General features: G+C 42.5%; 1 protein-coding gene across 2 annotated transcripts in view; it reads left to right on the top strand.

Moving 5' to 3' along the window:
* SF3B1 (splicing factor 3b subunit 1) overlaps nucleotides 1–20,897 on the top strand; it is a 290,537-nt gene that overhangs the window by 33,893 nt on the left and 235,747 nt on the right. For both annotated transcript variants that reach the window (XM_056536403.1, XM_056536402.1), the window contains exon 4: nucleotides 18,145–18,259. In XM_056536403.1, the coding sequence (XP_056392378.1) occupies nucleotides 18,145–18,259 (115 nt within the window). The remainder of the gene's footprint in view (nucleotides 1–18,144; nucleotides 18,260–20,897) is intronic.

Raw genomic sequence — 20,897 nt, 5'->3', positions numbered from 1 at the left:
GCTGCTTTTTTGTCACATAATACTCCCACAAAAAATTATTAAAAGTTTCGTATATGCAAATGTGTTATCCATAAAACGGCGCAAAAAATTAGCTCTCTTACTGCCGCTTATACGGAAAAATAAGTTATAGATCGTCAAAATAGAGGGATTTTAACCCCTTAAGGACCATGGATGTACACGTACGTAATGGGAATTTCGGTCCCGGGCAGGTACCGGACCTCTGATATCGATCAGCAGTCACCCCGCGCAAATGCCCAGGGGGGGTCATCAGATCCCCCCCCCCCCCCCCCCATGTTGGCGATCGCTGCAAATCGCAGGTGTGAATTATTCAGCTGCAATTTGCGATCACCGACATGGGGGTGATTCCGGGTAACACGGGTCTATGGTGACCCGGAAAATGAGGGGGATCGGGGTTGTCCAAAACACCACCGATCCCCCTGAAGGGATAGGAGTGAGGTGGCAGGGGTGTCCACCCCTCTTATCCCTACTATTGGTCGTCTATAAGCGATGACCAATAGCAGATCGGGGGTGGGGGGGGAGGGGGTTAACTTTCGGTTTCCCCATTCTACCCACCCACAATAAGCGGGGCAGAATGGGGAAACCGAAGGGGACCGGCGCCGAAGTCCACTTACCGCAGCGACGGGGATCGGTGGCAGCAGAGGACGGCGATGCGGCTCCCTGGATCCTACGGAAGCCGGTGAGTTGCCTAGCAACATCTGGAGGACTACAGTTTGAGACCACTATACAGTGATCTCTAAACTGTAGCCTTCCAGATTATGCAAAACTACAACTCCTAGCATGCCCACACAGCAGTTTGCTATGTGGGCATGCTGGGATTTGTAGTTTTGCAACATCTGGAGGGCCACAGTTTGGAGATCACTGTGCAGTGGACTCTAAACTGTATCTCTCCAGATGTTGCAAAACTGCAAATCCCAGCATGCTCAAACAGCAAACAGCTGTCTTGGCATGCTGGGAGTTGTAGTTATGCAACAGCTGGAGGTACGCAACTACATATCCCAGCAGCAGTACATGCTGGGAGTTGTAGTTTTGCAACAGCTATAGGCACACTGGTTGGAAAATAGTTAGGTAACAGAACCTAACTGAAGGTTTTCCAACCAGTGTGCCTCCAGCTGTTGCAAAACAACTCCCAGCATGCACGGTCTGTCAGTACATGCTGGGATTTGTAGTTTTGAAACAGCTGGAGGTTTGCTGCCCCCCCTCCAATGTTAATGTACAGGGTACATTCACACGGGCAGATTTGCAGTAAGTTTCCTGCTTCAAGTTTGGGCTGTGGCAAATTTTTCACCGCAGCGCAAACTCCTATCGGGAAACTCACCGTAACCCGCCAGTGCGAATGTACCCTAAAAACACTACACCAACACATAATAAAGGGTAAAACACTACATATACACCCCCTTACACTGTCCCCCCCCCCAAATAAAAATCAAAAATGTATTGTATGGCAGTGTTTCCAAAACGGAGCCTCCAGCTGTTGCAAAACAACTCCTCCCCATTTCTGGACAGCCACTGACTGTCCAGGCATGCTGGGAGTTTAGAATCAGCTGGAGGCACCCTGTTTGGGAATCACTGGCATAGAATACCCCTATGCCCACCCCTATGCAATCCCTAATTTAGTCCTCAAATGTGCATGGCGCTCTCTCACTTCGGAGCCCTGTCGTATTTCTAGGAAACAGTTTAGGGCCACATATGGGGTATTTCCGTACTCAGGAGAAATTACACTACAAATTTTGGGGGGCTTTTTCTCCTTTTACCCCTTATGAAAAGGAAAAGTTATTGGCTACACCAGCCTGTTAGTGTAAAAAAATAAAAATTTACACTAACATGCTGGTGTTGCCCCATACTTTTTATTTTCAAAAGGAAAAAGTAGACCCCCCAAAATTTGTAACACAATTTCTACGGAGCAAGGAAATACCCCATATGTGGGCGTAAAATGCTCTGCGGGTGCACAACAAGGCTAAGGAGTAAGGAGTGAGAGCGCACTATGTACATTTGAGGCCTAAATTGTTAATTTGCACATGGGTGGCTGATTTTACAGTAGTTCTTACATAAACGCAAAAAAATAAATACCCACATGTTACCCCATTTTGGAAACTACACCCCTGTAAAAAAAATAAATAAAAAATACACTTACATGCTGGTGTTGGTCCATACTTTTCATTTTCACAAGAAAGAAAAGGAAAAAAAAGACCCCCAGAATTTGTAACACAATGTCTACTGAGATCAGAACTACCCCATATGTGGACGTAAAATTCTCTGCAGATGCACAACAAGGCTCAGGAGTGAGAGCGCACAATGTACATTTGAGGCCTAAATTGGTGATTTGCACAGGGGTGGCTGATTTTAGAGGTTCTGAAATAAACACAAAAAAATACCCACATGTGACCCCATTTTGGAAACTACACCCTTCACGGAATGTAAAAAGGGGTATAGTGCGCCTTAACACTCCACAGGTGTTTGACGAATTTTCGTTGGATGGGAAAATGAAGAAAATTTTTTTCACAAAAATGCTGGTGTTGCCCTACATTTTTCATTTTCACCTAGAGAGAAAATAGGAAAAAAGGCCCCCAAAATTTGTAACCCCATTTCTTCTGAGTAAGACCATACCACAAAAAATGTGAATGTAAAGTGCTCTGCTGGTGCACTACAATGCTCAGAAGAGAAGGAGCGACATTGGGCTTTTGAAGAGAAAATTTGTACGGAATTGAAGGCCACGTGTGTTTACAAAGCCCCCATAGTGCCTCCACATGTGACCCCATTTTGGAAACTACACCCCTCACAGAATGTAATAAGGGGTGCAGTGAGCATTTACGTCCCACAGGTGTCTGACAGATTTTTGGAACAGTGGTTTGTGAAAATGAAAAATGTAATTTTTTATTTGCTTAGCCCACTGTTCCAAAGATCTGTCAAACGCCAGTGGGGTGTAAATGCTCACTGCACCCCTTATTAAATTCTGTGAGGGGTATAGTTTCCAAAATGAGGTCACATGTGGGGGGTCCACTGTTCTGGAACCACGGGGGCTTTGTAAACGCACATGGCTCCTGACTTCCATTCCAAACAAATTCTCTTTCCAAAAGCTCAGTGGCGCTCTTCCTCTTCAGAGCATTGTAGTGCGCCAGCAGAGCACTTGACGTCCACACATGGGGTATTTCCATACTCAGAAGAAATGGGGTTACACACATTTTGGAGGTAATTTTCTCCTATTATCCCTAGTAATAATGTAAAACCAGCATTTTAGTGGAAATTGTATTTTTTTTTTGTTTCAGTTACACATCCAACTTTAACAAAGTTGTCAAACACCTGTGAGGTGTTAAGGCTCCCTGTACCCCTTGTTACTTTCCTTGAGGGGTGTAGTTTCCAAAATAGTATGTTTTTTATTTTATTTTATTTTTTGCTGTTCTGGCACCATAGGGGCTTCCTAAATGTGACATGCCCCCCCCAAAAACAGTTTCAGAAAAACTCACTCTCCAAAATTCCATTGTTGCTCCTTCCCTTCTGAGCCCTCTACTACACATATGAGGTATTTCCTTACTCGAGAGAAATTGGGTTACAAATTTTATCTCCTTTTTACCCCTTGTAAAAATTCAAAAACTGGGTCTACAAGAACATGCGAGTGTAAAAAATTAAGATTTAGAATTTTCTCCTTCACTTTGCTGCTATTCCTGTGAAACACCTAAAGGGTTAATACACTTACTGAATATCATTTTGAATACTTTGAGGGGTTCAGTTTTTATAATGGGGTCTTTTATTGGGTATTGCTAATATGAAGGCCCTTCAAATCCACTTCAAAACTGGTCCATGAACAATTCTGATTAAGAAAATTTTGTGAAAAATTGGAAAATTGCTGCTGAACTTTGAAGCCCTCTGATGTCTTACAAAAGTAAAAACATGTCAACTTTATGATGCAAACATAGACACATTGTATATGTGAATCAATATATAATTTATTTGGAATGTCTATTTTCCTTATAAGCAGAGAGCTTCAAAGTTAGAAAAATTCAAAATTTTCTATTTTTCAGCAAATTTTGGAATTTTTCACCAAGAAAGGATGCAAGTATCGACAAAAATTTACCACTAACATAGAGTATGTCACGAAATAACAATCTCCGAATCAGAATGAAAGGTAAAAGCATCCCAGAGTTAATGCTTAAAGTTAGTGGTCAGATGTGCAATAAACGTTCTGGTCCTACAGTGAAAATTAGCCTGGTCCTTAACCCCTTAAGGATCGGGTTTTTTTCCGTTTTTGCATTTTCGTTTTTTGCTCCTTGCTTTTAAAAAATCATAACTCTTTCAATTTTGCACCTAAAAATCCATATGATGGCTTATTTTTTGCGCCACCAATTCTACTTTGTAATGACGTCAGTCATTTTGCCCAAAAATCTACGGTGAAACGGAAAAAAAAATCATTGTGCGACAAAATTGAAAACAAAACGCAGTTTTGTAACTTTTGGGGGCTTCCGTTTCTACGTAGTACATTTTTCGGTAAAAATGACACCTTATCTTTATTCTGTAGGTCCATACGATTAAAATGATACCCTACTTATATAGGTTTGATTTTGTTGGACTTCTGGAAAAAATCATAACTACATGCAGGAAAATTAATACGTTTAAAATTGTCATTTTCTGACCCCTATAACTTTTTTTTTTTTTCCGTGTATGGGGCGGTATGAGGGCTCATTTTTTGCGCCGTGATCTGAAGTTTTTAACAGTACCATTTTTGCATTGATAGGACTTATTGATCGCTTTTTATTCATTTTTAAATGATATAAAAAGTGACCAAAGATGCACTATTTCGGACTTTGGAATTTTTTTGCGCGCACGCCATTGACCGAGCGGTTTAATTAATGATATATTTTTATAATTCGGACATTTCCGCACGCGGTGATACCACATGTTTATTTTTATTTACAGTTTTTTTTTTTTTTTTTATTGGAAAAGGGGGGTGATTCAAACTTTTAATAGGGGAGGAGTTAAATTATCTTTATTCACATTTTTTTTTCGCTTTATTTTTTGCAGTGTTATAGGTCCCATAGGGACCTATAACACTGCACACACTGATCTTCTATGCTGATCACTGGTTTCTCATAAGAAACCAGTGATCAACGATTCTGCCGCATGACTGCTCAGGCCTGGATCTCAGGCACTGAGCAGTCATTCGGCGATCGGACAGCGAGGAGGCAGGAAGGGGCCCTCCCGCTGTCCTGTCAGCTGTTCGGGATGCCTCGATTAGCCGCGGCTATCCCGAACAGCCCGACTGAGCTAGCCGGCCACTTTCGGTTTCACTTTTAGCCGCGCGGCTCAGCTCTGAGCGCGCGGCTAAAGGGTTAATAGCGTGCGGCGCTGCGCGCTATTAGAGGCGGGTCCCGGCTTCACTATGACGCCGGGCCCGCCGCGATATGACGCGGGGTTACTGTGTAACCCCGCGTTATATCAGGAGAGCAGGACCAAGGGCGTACCTGTACGCCCTTGGTCCTTAAGGGGTTAAGGGGTTAAACACTACTTTGGTTAAAAAGTTAGCTTTTTTTTTTTTTAAAGCGGTACAATAAAGTATGTAATCATGGGTATTATTTTAATCGTATTGACCCACAGAATAAAGAAAACATGTCATTTTTACCGTAAATTGAAAAGGTTTCGTTTTAACTCTGTACAATTTCGCCATACATTTTTTGGTAAATACAAACTGGTTCCTCAAAAAATAAGCATTCATACTAGCTTGTGGATGGAAATATAAAAGTTAGGATTTTTAGAAGGTGAGGAGGAAAAAACAAAAAGGGAAAAATTTTAAATTGGCTGCGTCCTTAACCCCATTTGGGCCTTAAGGACGCACAAAATTTTATTTTTAAGTTTTCATTTTTTCCTCCTCTCCTTCAAAAAATCATAACTCTTTTATACTTTCATCCACAGACTAGTATGAGGGCTTGTTTTTGCGTGACCAGTTGTCCGTTGTAATGCCATCACTCATTTTACCATAAAATGTATGGCGCAACCAAAAAAAATACTATTTGCCTAACAAATTTTGGGGGGCTTTTTCTCCTTTTACACTTTATGAAAAGGTAAAGTTGGGGTCTACACCAACATGTTAGTGTAAAAAAAACCAAAAGTATGTTGGTCCATACTTTTCACTTTTCATTTTCACAAGAAGGAAAAGGAAAAAGACTCCCAAAATTTTTAACTCAATGTCTCCTGAGATCAGAACTACCCCATATGTGGACGTAAAATGCTCTGCACAAGGCTCAGGAGTGAGCGCGCACTATGTACATTTGAGGCCTAAATTGGTGATTTACACAGGGGTGGCTGATTTTACAGAGGTTCTGAAATAAACACAAAAAAATACCCACATGTTACCCCATTTTGGAAACTACACCCCTCGTGGAATGTAACAAGGGGTATAGTGAGCCTTAACACCCCACAGGTGTTTGACGAATTTTCGTTAAAGTTGGTCGTGAAAATTAAACATTTTATTTTGTTCACTAAAATGTTGGTGTTATCCAAAATTTTTCATTTTCACAAGGGGTAATAGGAAAAAAGCCCCCCAAAATTTGTAGCCCAATTTCTCTCGTGTACGTAAATACCTCATATGTTGATATAAAGTGCTCTGTGGGCTCACAAAACATGTGGACGTAAAGTGCTCTGCTGGTGCACTACAATGCTCAGATGAGGAGTGCCATTGGGCTTTGGAGAGAGAATGTGTCTGGAATTGAAGGCCATGTGTGTTTACAAAGCCCCCCCCATAGTGCCAGAACAGTGGAACCGCCCCCCTCGCAGAATTTAATAAGGGGACAGTGAGCATTTACACTCCACAGGTGTCTGACAGATTTTTTTTTTGAACAGTGGTCCGTGAAAATGAAAAATCTAATATTTCATTTGCACAGCCCACTGTTTCAAAGATCTGTCCAATGCCAGTGGGGTGTAAATGGTCACTGCACCCCTTATTACATTCTGTGAGGGGTGTAGTTTCCAAAATGGGGGTCACGTGGGGGGGGGGAGGAGGGGGGGTTCTGCAGTTCTGGCACCATGGGAGGTTTGAAAATGTACATGGCCCCTGACTTCAATTCTCCAAAAGTCCAATGGCGCTCTTTCTGTTCTGAGACCTGTACTGAGCCAGAAGAGCACTTAACATCCACATATCGGGTGTTTTCTTAACTGGGAGAAATTGGGCTTCAAATTGTGGGGTCCATTTTCTCCTATTATCCCTTGTGAAAAAGAAAAATTTGGGGTAACACTATCTATCTTTAGTGTTTAAAAATCTAATTTTCAATTTTCACGTCCAACTTCAACGCAAAGTCGTCAAACACCTGTGGGGTGTTACGGCTCACTATGCCCCTTGTTACATTCCTTGAGGGGTGTAGTTTCCAAAATAGTATGCCATGTGTTGTTGTTTTTTATTTTATTTTTTTAATTTATTTTTTGGTTCTGGCACCATGGGGGCTTCCTAAATGCAACATGGCCCCCAAAAAACCATGATTTAAAAAAATCCCACAGTTGCTCTTTCCCTCTTGAGCAATTTTGTGAGCCCACAGAGCAGTTTATGTCAACATATCAGGTATTTACGTACTCGAGAGAAATTGGGCCACAAATTTTGGGTGGCTTTTTCTCCTTTTACCACTTTTAAAAATGAAAAAAATGGAGCTAAAAGAACATGTTAGTGTAAAACGCAGATTATGGTTTTTCTCCTCCACTTTGCTGCAATTCTTGTGAAACACCTAAAGGGTTAACACTCTTTTTGAATGTCATTTAGAAAATAAATTTTGAGGGGTGTAGTTTCTATAATGGGGTCATTTATGGGGTATTTCTCACAGAAAGGCCCCTCAAATCCAGTTCAAACTTAACTGGTCCCTGAGAAATTCAGATTTTGAAATTTTTATGAAAATTGCTGCTATAATTTGAAGCCCTCTAATGTCTTCAAAAAGTATAAAAATAGGTCAATTTTATGATGCCAACATAAAGTAGACATATTGTATTTGTGAATCAATATTACATTTATTTGGAATATCCATTTTCCTTACAAGCAGAGAGTTTCAAAGTTAGAAAAATGCAAGGTTTTCAAAAATTTCATGAAATTTTGTGATTTTTCACAAAGAAAGGATGCAAGTAATGACAAAAATTTACCCTTGTGTTAAAGTAGAATATGTCATAAAAAAAAACAATCTCTGAATTGGAATAATCGCTAAAAGAATCCCAGAGTTATTAATACATAAAGTAACCGTGGTCAGAATTGCAAAAAAGGGCTCAGTCCTTAAAGGGGTACTCCAGCGCGAAGATATCTTATCCTTTTAGGAAACAGTGCCATATAAGCTATTTTTAACCCCTTAACCACCACGTATATTTACGTCCGTGGCCGGCTCCAGATATGTTAAGCAAGTCCAAAATTGCATATTTTTGGTCACTTTTTATATACCCTAAAAAATTTATAAAAAGCAATCAAAACAAAAGCCATCAAAACAAAAATGGTACTGGTAAAAACTTCAGATCACGGCGCAAAAAATGAGCTCACATACATCCCTGTATATGGAAAAATAAAAGTTACAGGGGTCAGAAGATGACAATTTTACACATACTAATTTCGGTGCATGTAGTTATAATTTTATTTCATTTTTTTTGTAAAATAAAACCTATATAAATTAGGCATCCTTATAACTTATTGACCTACAGAAAATTTCGGGATGACAGCCATCCCAGCATATAACCTAGGGGGATCCTGAGACAATTCAAAAACAAACAAGCCCCCCCCCCCCCGGCCTAGCGATTCTGACGGGCTAATCTGGTCTTCGAGACCGCACCAATCAACCAATCACCCCCTGACTGGCAGGATGGAGGTGTCACTGATGCCACCTCCCCATCGCCTTGATTGGTTAGTCCATCCAGACTTGCCAATCAGGACCCTCCTGCCTGGGAAACTCCCTCTTTGCCTGCTTGATCCTGAGTCTGGACAGTGAGCAGAGCAGGAGAGCAACAAGGATAAGCGGCTGGAACAATCGGCGGTGGGGATCAACTGGTAAGAGGGACACTTTTTTCTCTACCAGTATGCCTCCACCTGTTGGAAAACTACAACTCCCAGCAAGGTCTGTCAGTGCATGCAGGGAGTTTTAGTTTTGCAACAGCTGGAGGTTTGCACCAGGGTACATTCACACGGGCGCTGGTTTAGTGAGTTTCCCCGCAGAGTTTGAGCTGCGGAAAATTTTCCACCTCAGCTCAATCTCGATGTAAACCCAACCCTGTGCATGTACCCTAAAAACACTACACTATAACTAAACAAAATAGAGTTAAAAAAAACTACATATACACACATTTACACAGTAACCCACCCCCCTAATAAAAATTAAAAACTTCCTGTATGCCACTATTTCCTGAACTGAGCCGCCAGCTGTTATAAAACTCCTCACAGAATTGCTGGTCAGCCATTGATTGTCCAGGCATGCTGGGAGTATTGCAACAGCTTGAAGCACCCTGTTTGGGAAACACTGCCATAAAGAGTTTTTGGCGGAGGAGGCATACGTAAATTTCTAATTTAGGCCTCAAATGCATATGGTGCTCGATCACTCTAGAGCTCGGTCGTATTTAAAGGCAACAGTTTAGTGCCACATATGGATTATTTCCATAATTGTGAGAAATTGTAAAAAATTTTGGGGGGCTTTTTCTCCTTTTACCCCTTATGAAAAGGAAAATTTGGGGTCTACACCAGCATGTCAATGTAAAAAAAATTAAAATTTACACTAACATGCTAGTGTTGCCCCATTCATTTTTCATAAGAGGTAGAAGAAGAGAAAAAAAAAACATGTAACACAATTTCTCCCGGGTATGGAAATACCCCGTCACGATCACACCCTATCGGTCCAGCCCAGACATTAGAGAGAATGTTATGGTGCAAGGGTTAAATCCGCCAGACCTCTGGGTATCCACTACTAGTCAATACAGGCATCATACACAGAGCTATCACTCCTTCCCTCCTCCTCCTTAGGCTCACAGGATTTGGACATATCACTCACTGCTGGTCCCTCATCCTTACATGTCACCAGGGGCACACCAACCCCTCCCCCTAGCCCATCTCCACTAGGTTTTGGCATTGGCAATGCATTGTCACCACATTTTACAATACACCCCATTCCACTTTTGGAAAACATTACTGGTTCAGTCACAGGTAAACAATTCTCAATCCCCTGCACCCCCTCCCAGTTACCACTTTTCGCAGTGTCTCCCAAAGTCTCGCACAGTACCTCAGAATGAACAGGGCGCTCTCCTAGCCCATCCGGTGTGCAGGTAGTGTCCTCTGGAGCATAATGACAGAGCATCCGACCCAAATCATTCCCCAGCAGAAAATTAACAGGGATGTACTGAGAGACCCCCACCTCCCGCAAACCTTGGCCTGTACCCCAATCCAGGTACATACGGCCATGGGCACAGCAGGCCGCACACATCTAATTCCTTTTAAAGCCATGGTTCTTCCAGGGATGATGTCCTCTGTATCCACCACTTCAGGCCGCACCAAGGTAAAGGAGGCTCCAGAATCTCGCAAACCCGCCGTCATCCACAGTTACACTCAGCTGGTTATCCGCTCTTTTCTCCACCACTCCGGACACCAGAAGAACGGCTGTGTGTCCTCCAGCTACTGGTGGAGAATTCTTTTTGTTGGGGCAAGTGGCACTCAGGTGCCCAATATTGTTGCATCTGTAAGATCAGCGGGTGTCCCCCTGACCCAATGTGGCTCCTGTTGCTTTTGGGAATGATGGCAAGAATTTCCCGGCTGACCTGGTGGTGCTTTGTGGTTGTATGGCTCCCCTCCAGGTACTTGATCCAGCTTATGCAGATCCACTCTTTGCTGCTGGCGCCAGGTTATTGGCAAAGTCATCTCCTAGTTCTGCTGCTTCCATGGCGGTCCTGGGCTTGCGGTCCAAAATCCACTCTCCGTGTTTGGAGAAACTGATCCAGGACCATAAAGTCCTCCAGGGCCTCATAGGTAGTGACTTGTAGGCCCCCAGTCCATTGCCTGAATGCAGTCCTTAGCTGACCTGCATGTTGAGTGAAGCTTTCTGTGGCGCTTTGTTACAAAGTCTGAAACTTTTTCCGAGAAGCCTCTGGAGTCAGATGAAAACTTTTTAGCAAGGCAGATTTTATTGCCTCATAGTCCTGGTCACTCTGAGGGAAGCGAAGCAAACACATCCAGAGCTTTCCCTAGCAGCCGTGGGGTTAGATATTGTCCCCACTGTTCCTTAGGTAGATGGAACTGCCAGCAAACCTTTTCAAATCCCCTCAGGAACACATCCAGATCACCATCTTTCTCCAACATGGGGAAATGTTCCAACCGAGGTTTGTGGTCTCCTTGATCCTGCACATCACTGCGTGCAGATAAAGCATCCCCTTTCAGCCTTAGAACCTCCAGTTCATGCCTCTGCTGGGCCTCTCTTCGTGCCGCCTCTCTCTCTGCTGCTCGTGCCTGGGCCTGCCTCTCTCTGCTGCTCGTGCCTGGGCCTCTCTCTGCGGCTTGTGCCTCTCTCTCTGCAGTTTGGTACTGGAGAAGCAGTTGGAGTTTCATATTGGCATCCACATTCCCAAGGTGTTGTAAGGCAGTCCGCATATAAGAGTCCAAGGCCTCATGTGGCCTTTTTTTTTTTTTTTTTTTTTTTTTTTTTCCATGAACTTTTTAGACTTTTGCAAATAAATGATGCAAGTATCAGAATGAGATTGAGAAGTAAAAGCATCTCGGAGTTATTAAAGCATAAATTAACAAAGGTCAGAAATGGTCTGGTCCTTTAGGACTCAGCCCATTTGGGCCTTAAAGGGGTACTCCGCCCCTAGACATCTTATCCCCTATCCAAAGGATTTTTGCCCATTTGGCCCCTCCCCCACCCTCAAAGTCAATAAAAAAAATTAAACTTACCCATAATGGGGGTGGTCCGGGCCATCCATCCTTCCTGTAGTGTCTGGCGGCATTCCGGGTGGAGGGTGAACCGGTCCGGGCTGTCCTTCTCCGGGGGTCATCTTCTCCACTCCGGGCAGCCTCTGGCCTAGTACGCTGTATAGATGCCGCTACGCCGTGAAGTCAGGTGCGTTGCTGCACTTGGGCGTCACTGCGCAGTGGCGTCTATGCGGCGTCCTAGGCCGGAGCCTGCCCGGAGTGGAGAAGAGGACCCCCGCAGAAGGACAGCCTGGACTGGTTCACCCGGAATGCCGCCGGACACTACAGGAAGGATGGATGGCCCGGACCACCCTGATGGGTAAGGGGAGAGAAGCGGGTGGTGGCGGCGGCCTATGGCACCGCAAAAGCCACTGCAGTGCATTGATTTAAAGCGCCCGCTTTAAATCAATGATCTGCAGCGGTGTCGCTGGGGGATAAATGGCCGATAACGTATACCGGAATATCGGTATAAGTTATCGGCTATCGGCCCTAACCTCCACCGATTATCAGTATCGGCCCTAAAAAAAAAAACGATATCGGTCGATCCCTACTACTTATATAGGGTTGACTTTGTTGTACTTCTGAAAAAAATCATAACTACATGCAGGAAAATATATATACGTTAAAAATTCTCATCTTCTGACCCCTATAACTTTATTTTTCCGCATATGGGCCGGTACATTTTTGTATTGATCGGACTTTTCGAAAACTTTTTATTCCTTTTTTTTCATGATATAAAAAGTGACCAAAAATACGCAAATTTGGAATTATTTTTTGCGTGTACGCCATTGACAGTTTAATTAGCAATATATTTTTATAGTTTGGACATTTACGCCCCCACGGCGATACCACACGTTTGTTTTTTATTTACACAGTTTTTTTTTTTTTATGGGAAAAGGGGGTGATTCCAACTTTTATTAGGGAAGGGGTTAAATGACCTTTTAACTTTTATTTATTTAAAAAAAAAAATATATATATATATATATATATATATATATATATATATATATATATTTTTTTTTTGCAGTTTTATAGCTGCCATAAGGGCTATAACACTGCACACACTGATCTTTTACACTGATCCCTGCAAAGCCATAGCTTTGCTTGGATCAGCGTTCTAGGGGCTCGATTGCTCGAGCCTGTAGCTCAGGCTTGGAGCAATCAAACGCCGATCGGACATGATGGAGCAAGGTAAGGGGACCTCTGCTCGCGTCCTAGCTGATTCCGACATCGCGATTTTATCGCTATAGTCCTGATCAGCCCGACTGAGCTGCCAGGAAGCTTTTGCTTTCTTTTGGACGCGGCGATCTACTTTGATCGACGTGTCTGAAGGGTTAATAGCGCATGGCATGTCGTCGTTGTGCGCGCGCTATTAGCCCAGGGTCCCAGGTATCATTAGCAGACGGGACCGACCCGTTATGATGCGGGGTCACGGCATGACCCCGTTTTAAATACCGGGCACAGGGCTTACAGGTACGCTCTGCTTCCTTAAGAGATTAATAGTCCCCATAGGGGACTATTTATAGCAATCTGCTCGATCGTAGACCAGAGCAGAAGACCCATGGAAGGCAGTCGGAGGCAGTCTGCGTTTCTGGATGATCGGATTGCCGTGGCATCGCTGCAGACGATCCAATCATCCATTTTAGTGACCGCGTTGCTGCAGATGCCGTGATCTGTATTGATCGCTGCATCAGGGGGGGTTAATGGCGGACATCCGCGCAATCGCGGATGTCTGCCATTACTGGCGGGTCCCTGGTCGCTTCTATGCTCGCAGTTATGCATAGGACATAAATGTACGTCCTGGTGCTTTAAGTACCACCTCACCAGGATGTACATTTACGTCCAGCGTCGATAAGGGCGTTAAGGTCCAAATGGGTTTGGTCCTTAAGGGGTTAAGAAAAGTGAATAAGCCCCTCCCCATTTATATAAAAAAAAATTATTAAAGGAGAAAATATACAGTATTGTTGTGTGCTGAAATGTCCAATCTATTAAAATCTTATGTTAATAAACCGTACAGTGAACGGCATAAGCCAAAAAAATTGCTGATTTTTAATCACATCCCAGAAAATAAAAAAATAATAAAGCACTCATACGCAAAAGTGGTACTGATTAAAACTACAGATCACGGTATACGGAACATATAAAAAAAAATTAAAAAAAAGAAATTATATGGGGGTCAGAAAACGGCAATTTTAAACATGAATTTTAAGTGTTTTTTTTTTAAATTAGTACAATAATAGTGTGTAAAGATGGGTATCATTTTAGTTGTATTGACCGATAGAACAAGGAACTTGTCACTTTTACAAAAGTGCAGTGTAAAAAAAATGAGCCCTCATAACGCCACTTATACGGAAAAATGAAAAAGTTATAGGTCAGCAAAATAGAGGGATTTTAACCCCTTAAGGACGCAGGACATACTCAAACGTCCCCTTTTCCGAGACCTTAAGGACTCAGGACGTTTGAGTACGTCCTGTCAAATCCCGGCCCCCCGCCGCTAGCCGGAGGGGAGCCGGTGCCCGATGCCTGCTGAAATCGTTCAGCAGGCATCGGGGCATATCGCCCAGGGGGGTCATTATGCCCCCCATGTCGGCGATGGCCGCAGATCGCTGGACAATTCAGTCCAGCGATCTGCGGCAGATTCCGGGTCAATCGGGTCTCCAGTGACCTGGTGACCCGGAATTACAGGCTGTTCGGGGCCGTCTCTGACGGCCCCGAACAGCCAGAGCCTGCAGGGGTGAGGTGGCACTGGTGCCACCTCACGATCGCCCTGATTCGTCGGCTGGATTACCGGCCGACCAATCAGGGCGCCTGCTGCGGGTGTCACTCCCGCAACCCGCTCCGCCCCTCTTCCGGAGGACGTGAGCGGGTGCGGGACGTGCACCCCGGGTGCTGGGGACCCCGATCACCGGCGCCCCTGTTGGGATCGGGGCCCCAGGAGCGACGGCCGCGGCGGAGACGACGAGGGACTGACCTGTGCGGCGAGGATCGTTGGAGGTGAGTGACAGCCTCCTGCTGTTGCTTAGCAACAGCTCCCAGCATGCAAAAAGGGCATGCTGGGAGCTGTAGTTATGCAACAGCAGGAGGCAGACCACCACAACTCCCAGCATGCCCTTATGGGCATGCTGGGACTTGTAGTTTTGCAACAGCTGGAGGCACATTTTTTCTATGGAAAAGTGTACCTTCAGCTGTTGTGTAACTACAACTCCCAGCTTGCACCAACAGCTAAAGTGCATGCTGGGAGTTGTAGTAGTGCATCTGCTGGTTGCATAACTACAACTCCCAGCATGCCCTTTGGCTGTCGGTGACTCCTGGGAGTTGTAGTTTTGCAACAGCTGAAGGCACACTGAGTTATGTAGCAAACCAGTGTGTCTCCAGCTGTTGCATAACTACAGTCCCCAGCATCCCCAGCCAAAGTAGTATGCCTCCAGCTGTTGCATAACTACAAGACCCAGCATGCCCTTCCGCTGTCCGTACATGCTGGGGGTTGTAGCTTTTGCAACAGCTGAAGGCACACTGGTTGCAAAACACGGAGTTTGTTACCAAACTCTGTTTCACAACCAGTGTGCCTCCAGCTGTTGCAAAACTACAACTCCCAGCATGCACTGATAGACCGTACATGCTGGGAGTTTCAGTTTTGCAACAGCTGGATGTCCCCCCCAATGTGAACGTACAGGGTACACTCACATGGGCGGAGGATTACAGCAAGTATCCGGCTGCAAGTTTGAGCTGCGGCAAATTTTCATTCTCAGCTCAAACTGCCAGCGAGAAACTACTGTGAACCCCCCACCCGTGCGACTGTACCCTAAAAACACTACACTAACACACAATAAAAAGTAAAAAACACTACGTATACACATACCCCTATACAACCCCCCTCCCCTCCCCAATAAAAATGAAAAACGTCTGGTACGCCACTGTTTCCAAAACGGAGCCTCCAGCGGTTGCAAAACTACAACTCCCAGCATGCACTGATAGACCGTACATGCTGGGAGTTGTAGTTTTGCAACAGCTGGACGTTCCCCCCCCCCCAATGTGAACGTACAGGGTACACTCACATGGGTGAAGGATTACAGTAAGTATCCGGCTGCAAGTTTGAGCTGCGGCTCAAACTGCCAGCGTGAAACTACTGTGAACCCCCGCCCATGTGACTGTACCCTAAAAGCACTACACTAACACACAATAAAATAAAAAGTAAAAATCACTACAAATACACATACCCCTACACAGCCCCCCTCCCCAATAAAAATGAAAAACGTCTGGTACGCCACTGTTTCCAAAACGGAGCCTCCAGCTGTTGCAAAACAACTACTCCCAGTATTGCCAGATAGCCACTGACTGTCCAGGCATGCTGGGAGTTTTACAACAGCTGGAGGCACCCTGTTTGGGAATCACTGGCGTAGAATACCCCTATATCCTCCCCTATGCAAGTCCCTAATTTAGGCCTCAAATGCGCATGGCGCTCTCACTTTGGAGCCCTGTCGTATTTCAAGGCAACAGTTTAGGGTCACATATGGGGTATCGCCGTACTCGGGAGAAATTGTGTTACAAATTTTGCGGGGTATTTTCTATTTTTTTTTACATATGCAAAAGTCGTGAAACACCTGTGGGGTATTAAGGTTCACTTAACCCCTTGTTACGTTTCCCGAGGGGTCTAGTTTCCAAAATGGTATGCCATGTTTTTTTTTTTTTTTTTGCTGTCCTGGCACCATAGGGGCTTCCTAAATGCGGCATGCCCCCAGAGCAAAATTTCCTTCAAAAAAGCCAAATGTGACTCCTTCTCTTCTGAGACCTGTAGTGCGCCAGCAGAGCACTTTTCACCCCCATATGGGGTGTTTTCTGAATCGGGAGAAATTGGGCTTCAAATTTTGGGGGGTATTTTCTGCTATTACCCTTTTTAAAAATGTAAAACTTTTGGGAAACCAAGCATTTTAGGGAATTTTTTTTTTTTTTTTTTTTACGTATGCAAAAGTTGTGAATCACCTGTGGGGTATTAAGGTTTACTTTACCCCTTGTTATGTTCCCCGAGGGGTCTAGTTTCCAAAATGGTATGCCATGTGTTTTTTTTTTTTTTTTTGCTGTTCTGGCACCATAGGGGCTTCCTAAATGTGACATGCCCCCCAAAAACCATTTGTCGCTCCTTCCCTTCTGTGTCCTCTACTGCGCCCGCCGAACAATTAACATAGACATATGAGGTATGTGCTTACTCGAGAGAAATTGGGTTTCAAATACAAGTAAAAATTTTCTCCTTTTTACCCCTTGCAAAAATTCAAAAATTGGGTCTACAAAAACATGCGAGTGTAAAAAATGAAGATTGTGAATCACGAAAAAACAATCTCGGAATCAGATTGATAACTAAAAGCATTCCAGAGTTATAAATGTTTAAAGTGACAGTGGTCAGAATTGCAAAAAATGGCTGAGTCCTTAAGGTGAAAAAGGGCTCAGTCCTTAAGGGGTTAAACGTATTAATTTGGTTCCTTTTTTTTTTTTTTTTTTTTTTGCGGTACAATAGAAAATTATGTAATCATGGGTATCATTTAAATTGCATTGACCCAGAGAATAAAGAAAACATGTTATTTTTACCGTAAATTGTACAGCTTGAAAACGAAACCTTCCAAAATTAGCAAAATTGCGGATTTCTTGTCAATTTCCCCACTAATTTATTTTTTTTGTTGCGCCATACATTTTATGGTAAAATGAGTGATTGCACAAAAAACATGCTCTCATACTAGTCTGTGGATGAAAAATGTTTGATTTTTAGAAGGCAAGGAGGAATAAACAAAAACGTAAAAATAAAATTGAGTGCTTAAGGCCAAAATGCGTTTAGTCCTTAAGGGGTTTAAAGGAGATATATCCTGTAAAAATATTTACTATCTTTTTGTAGGATAGGGGGTAAGTTTTAGATATCAGTGGGTCACAGTGGTTGCATGAAACGGGCCGACATGCCTGCTCCATATATCTTTGAGGGTGCTGTTCTGCTATCTTCGGCTCTCCAGTAGAGAGAGATGCAGGGGGCGTGTCAGCTGCTGCTTCGTGCGGGTGCCCTATACAGAAAATTGTAGAAGGTCCCAGCGGTCAGATCCCCACGATATAAAACTTATCCCCTATCCTGCGCATAGTATAAGTTTGTACATAATACTTCTCCTTTTTAGAGAGTTAAGCAAAAGTGGGGGAGGGGTGTACTCTGGTCAGCATGTATATGGTTTGTTTATTTATTTATTTTTATTTTATACTAGTATGATCCATTTGCTGAACACAGACCACAGAAGATTACAGATCGTGAAGATGAATATAAAAAGTACAGGCGTACAATGATTATATCCCCGGAGCGGCTTGACCCATTTGCAGATGGTACTTAAAATTTCCCTTTTTTTTCTTGTTTTTTGACTACTAGTGTTTTTGTGTACATGCATAAAAAAATGCCAAATTTAATACTCTCTATTGTGAAGTATAGAAGGCTATAATAAATTTAAATTAGCTATTGCGACACAACGTATAAAATATGAAGTGTACAAAAATTCAGTATGTAGCGTGTACTGATACATGGCCAAGTGTCATCATAACTGTAACAAACTTGTTTTATGTTTTACCCCACCTTACAGTTAAAAAGAAAAATGTATTTAGTCTTAAAAAAAAAAAAAAAATAAGCAATGTGTTGTGATTGTTTGCCCAAACTGCATTTTCTAATAGGCGGCACTTAGGATCAGTGTCACATTACTTGCCTTTTATCAAATGCTGCAAATTTGAAAATGCTGAAAGCAAGACTGGCACTTTATTTTGCTGTTGCCAGCTTTTCAGTTTAGTTTTTTTCTTGACTATAGCTAGTGTAATACACTTTAGCCTTGCAGATTACTTTCCTTTAAAATACAACCTGCATGAAACAAGAAGGGGTTTTGCTGTGTTTAAGAAAGAAAAAATGTAAATGCTGAACAATGCTTTTTTAGACTTTACTAGCCGATACTAACTGTCCTTAATTTCTTTTCTACAGCAGTACTGCTAAATGCCAGTCCTGTCTGCATTCTTAAGGGTACAGTGCAACACATCCTGTGTAGCTATTGGTGAAAAAGTAATGGATGTCCTATGATAACTAGTGTCCACTTGACACTGCAAATTGGGCATGGTAGCCAGCATAAGAAGCATGGATATTTACTTTTAGTTTAAAGTGTAAATAAAGAATTTAAAGGGTACCTCTCATCCAAAAAAACTTTTGATATATTATAGATTAATGTATGCAGAATAACTTTACAATTGCATGTTATTAAAAAATATGCTTCTTTCTATTCAATTTTCCACTTTGAAGAAATTACCACTAGGGGTCTCCCTACCAGTCCTGGCAGCAAGCATTTCAGACTCATGCTGGAGTCCTAAACACTACGAGCTGCCAGTCTGCTTTGTTCACAAAGGAGAACACTCAGAGCTGCCAGCCTGCTTTGTTCACAGCCTGTTTGGCTGTGAACAAAGCTGGCTGGCAGCTCTGAGTGTAGAGGACTCCAGCATGAGTCAGAAATGCTTGCTGACAGGACTGATCGGGAAAAATACAATAGAAAGAAGCAGATTTTTCATTAACATGCTATTGGCAAGTTATTCAACATTAATTAATCTAAAATATATCAAAAGTTTTTTTGATGAGGTACCCTTTAAGGAGAAATGACAGTTTTGGTCTAACCTTGGCTAAGTAATGTAGTCGTATTTACAGAGAATGTTTGTTTAGGTTCAGCTGGTGTTGACCAATTCTTCTGTCATAGAATTGTTGTCTTAGAGATTGGTAGAGGCACAATTAAAGGAGAACTAAAGGCCAAAAATCTTATTACTGAATTATCATTAGCTGTTATAACCTAACTCCATGTTTGAACAAACAAGTAGAATAAAGGAATGAAAAACAAAAAAAAAATACCGTAGTAGATATGGTATAGTAAAGAAGAAAAATCCTAGCTAATATAGTAATATTTTTCTAAATAGAAAATGTGTCTGTGTTCTCTTGATTTATATCTTTAATGCCTTCAACGAGAACAGTTTTAACTCATTCTTAGTCCTTGCAGATACTAACCATTTTTTATTTACTGTAGAGGGTCTCAACATTTTTCTACTTATGTCCAGTGTTCTCAGTCTTTAAGAAATTTCTCAAATAGCCACCAATTAGATCACTTCTTTCATTTTAAAGAAGCTTTTTCAAAAAAAATGAAAGAAGCAATCTGGTTGCTATGGGCAACTTTTCCTCTGGCCAGGGTTTGATCTCCCCTATTATCTATTTTTTTTTTGTTCCCCCCCCCCCATCTTTTGTATGTTATTATGAAGGCTACCAACTTGCATGAACTGTGTGTTTTCTTTTTTTTTTTTGTTACTGCATTTAGATAAGCTTAACAGAGAAACTTATGGACCAGAGCTTTTCCATTCACATAGAGATACTTTTTCTGTGACCTTTTTAGAGGTCATTCTTCAGGAAGGTGTCAATGATGGTTACTTTATATACTCAAACCATGTGTTTTCTCCAATTTTTCTGTAAATATATCTCTCTACTTTTCTTTAAATATCTCCATTGTGCTAATTTCCCATCGTACCAGACATCTTGTCCTGAAACCTACACTCACAAGTGATTTAATTTCTCCTTTTTCTATTTTATTCTGCAAAGTATGAGTAATACATTACAGGTCATGTGTTTTATAAGCCCTCAATCCATAACTCTTTTAAACATTTTCCAGGACTTAACTAAACTTTCAACCACCGCATTACTTCAACCACCGCATTACTTCAACTGTGCTCTATTCAGCTGTCCGGATTTCAATACCTGAACAATATCCATGTTATTCCTCGGCTAAAAAAAATATTCTTCAACATCTGGGAATGCCAACCCCTCCCTTTTGACCAACATGAAAATTCTAGTTTTATGCGGGTTCTCTTTCTGCCGCATTTTACTGAGTTAAATTCTGTGATGATTTTTTAAATTGGCTTTTCTCTATCGGCTCCATTGGGGTACACAGACCATGGGTGT

This window comes from Hyla sarda, chromosome 8, assembly GCF_029499605.1.
Source record: "Hyla sarda isolate aHylSar1 chromosome 8, aHylSar1.hap1, whole genome shotgun sequence".
Taxonomy (NCBI): domain Eukaryota; kingdom Metazoa; phylum Chordata; class Amphibia; order Anura; family Hylidae; genus Hyla; species Hyla sarda.
The sequence above is the reverse complement of the archived record's forward strand: the minus strand, read 5'-3'. Positions and strand labels throughout refer to the sequence as shown.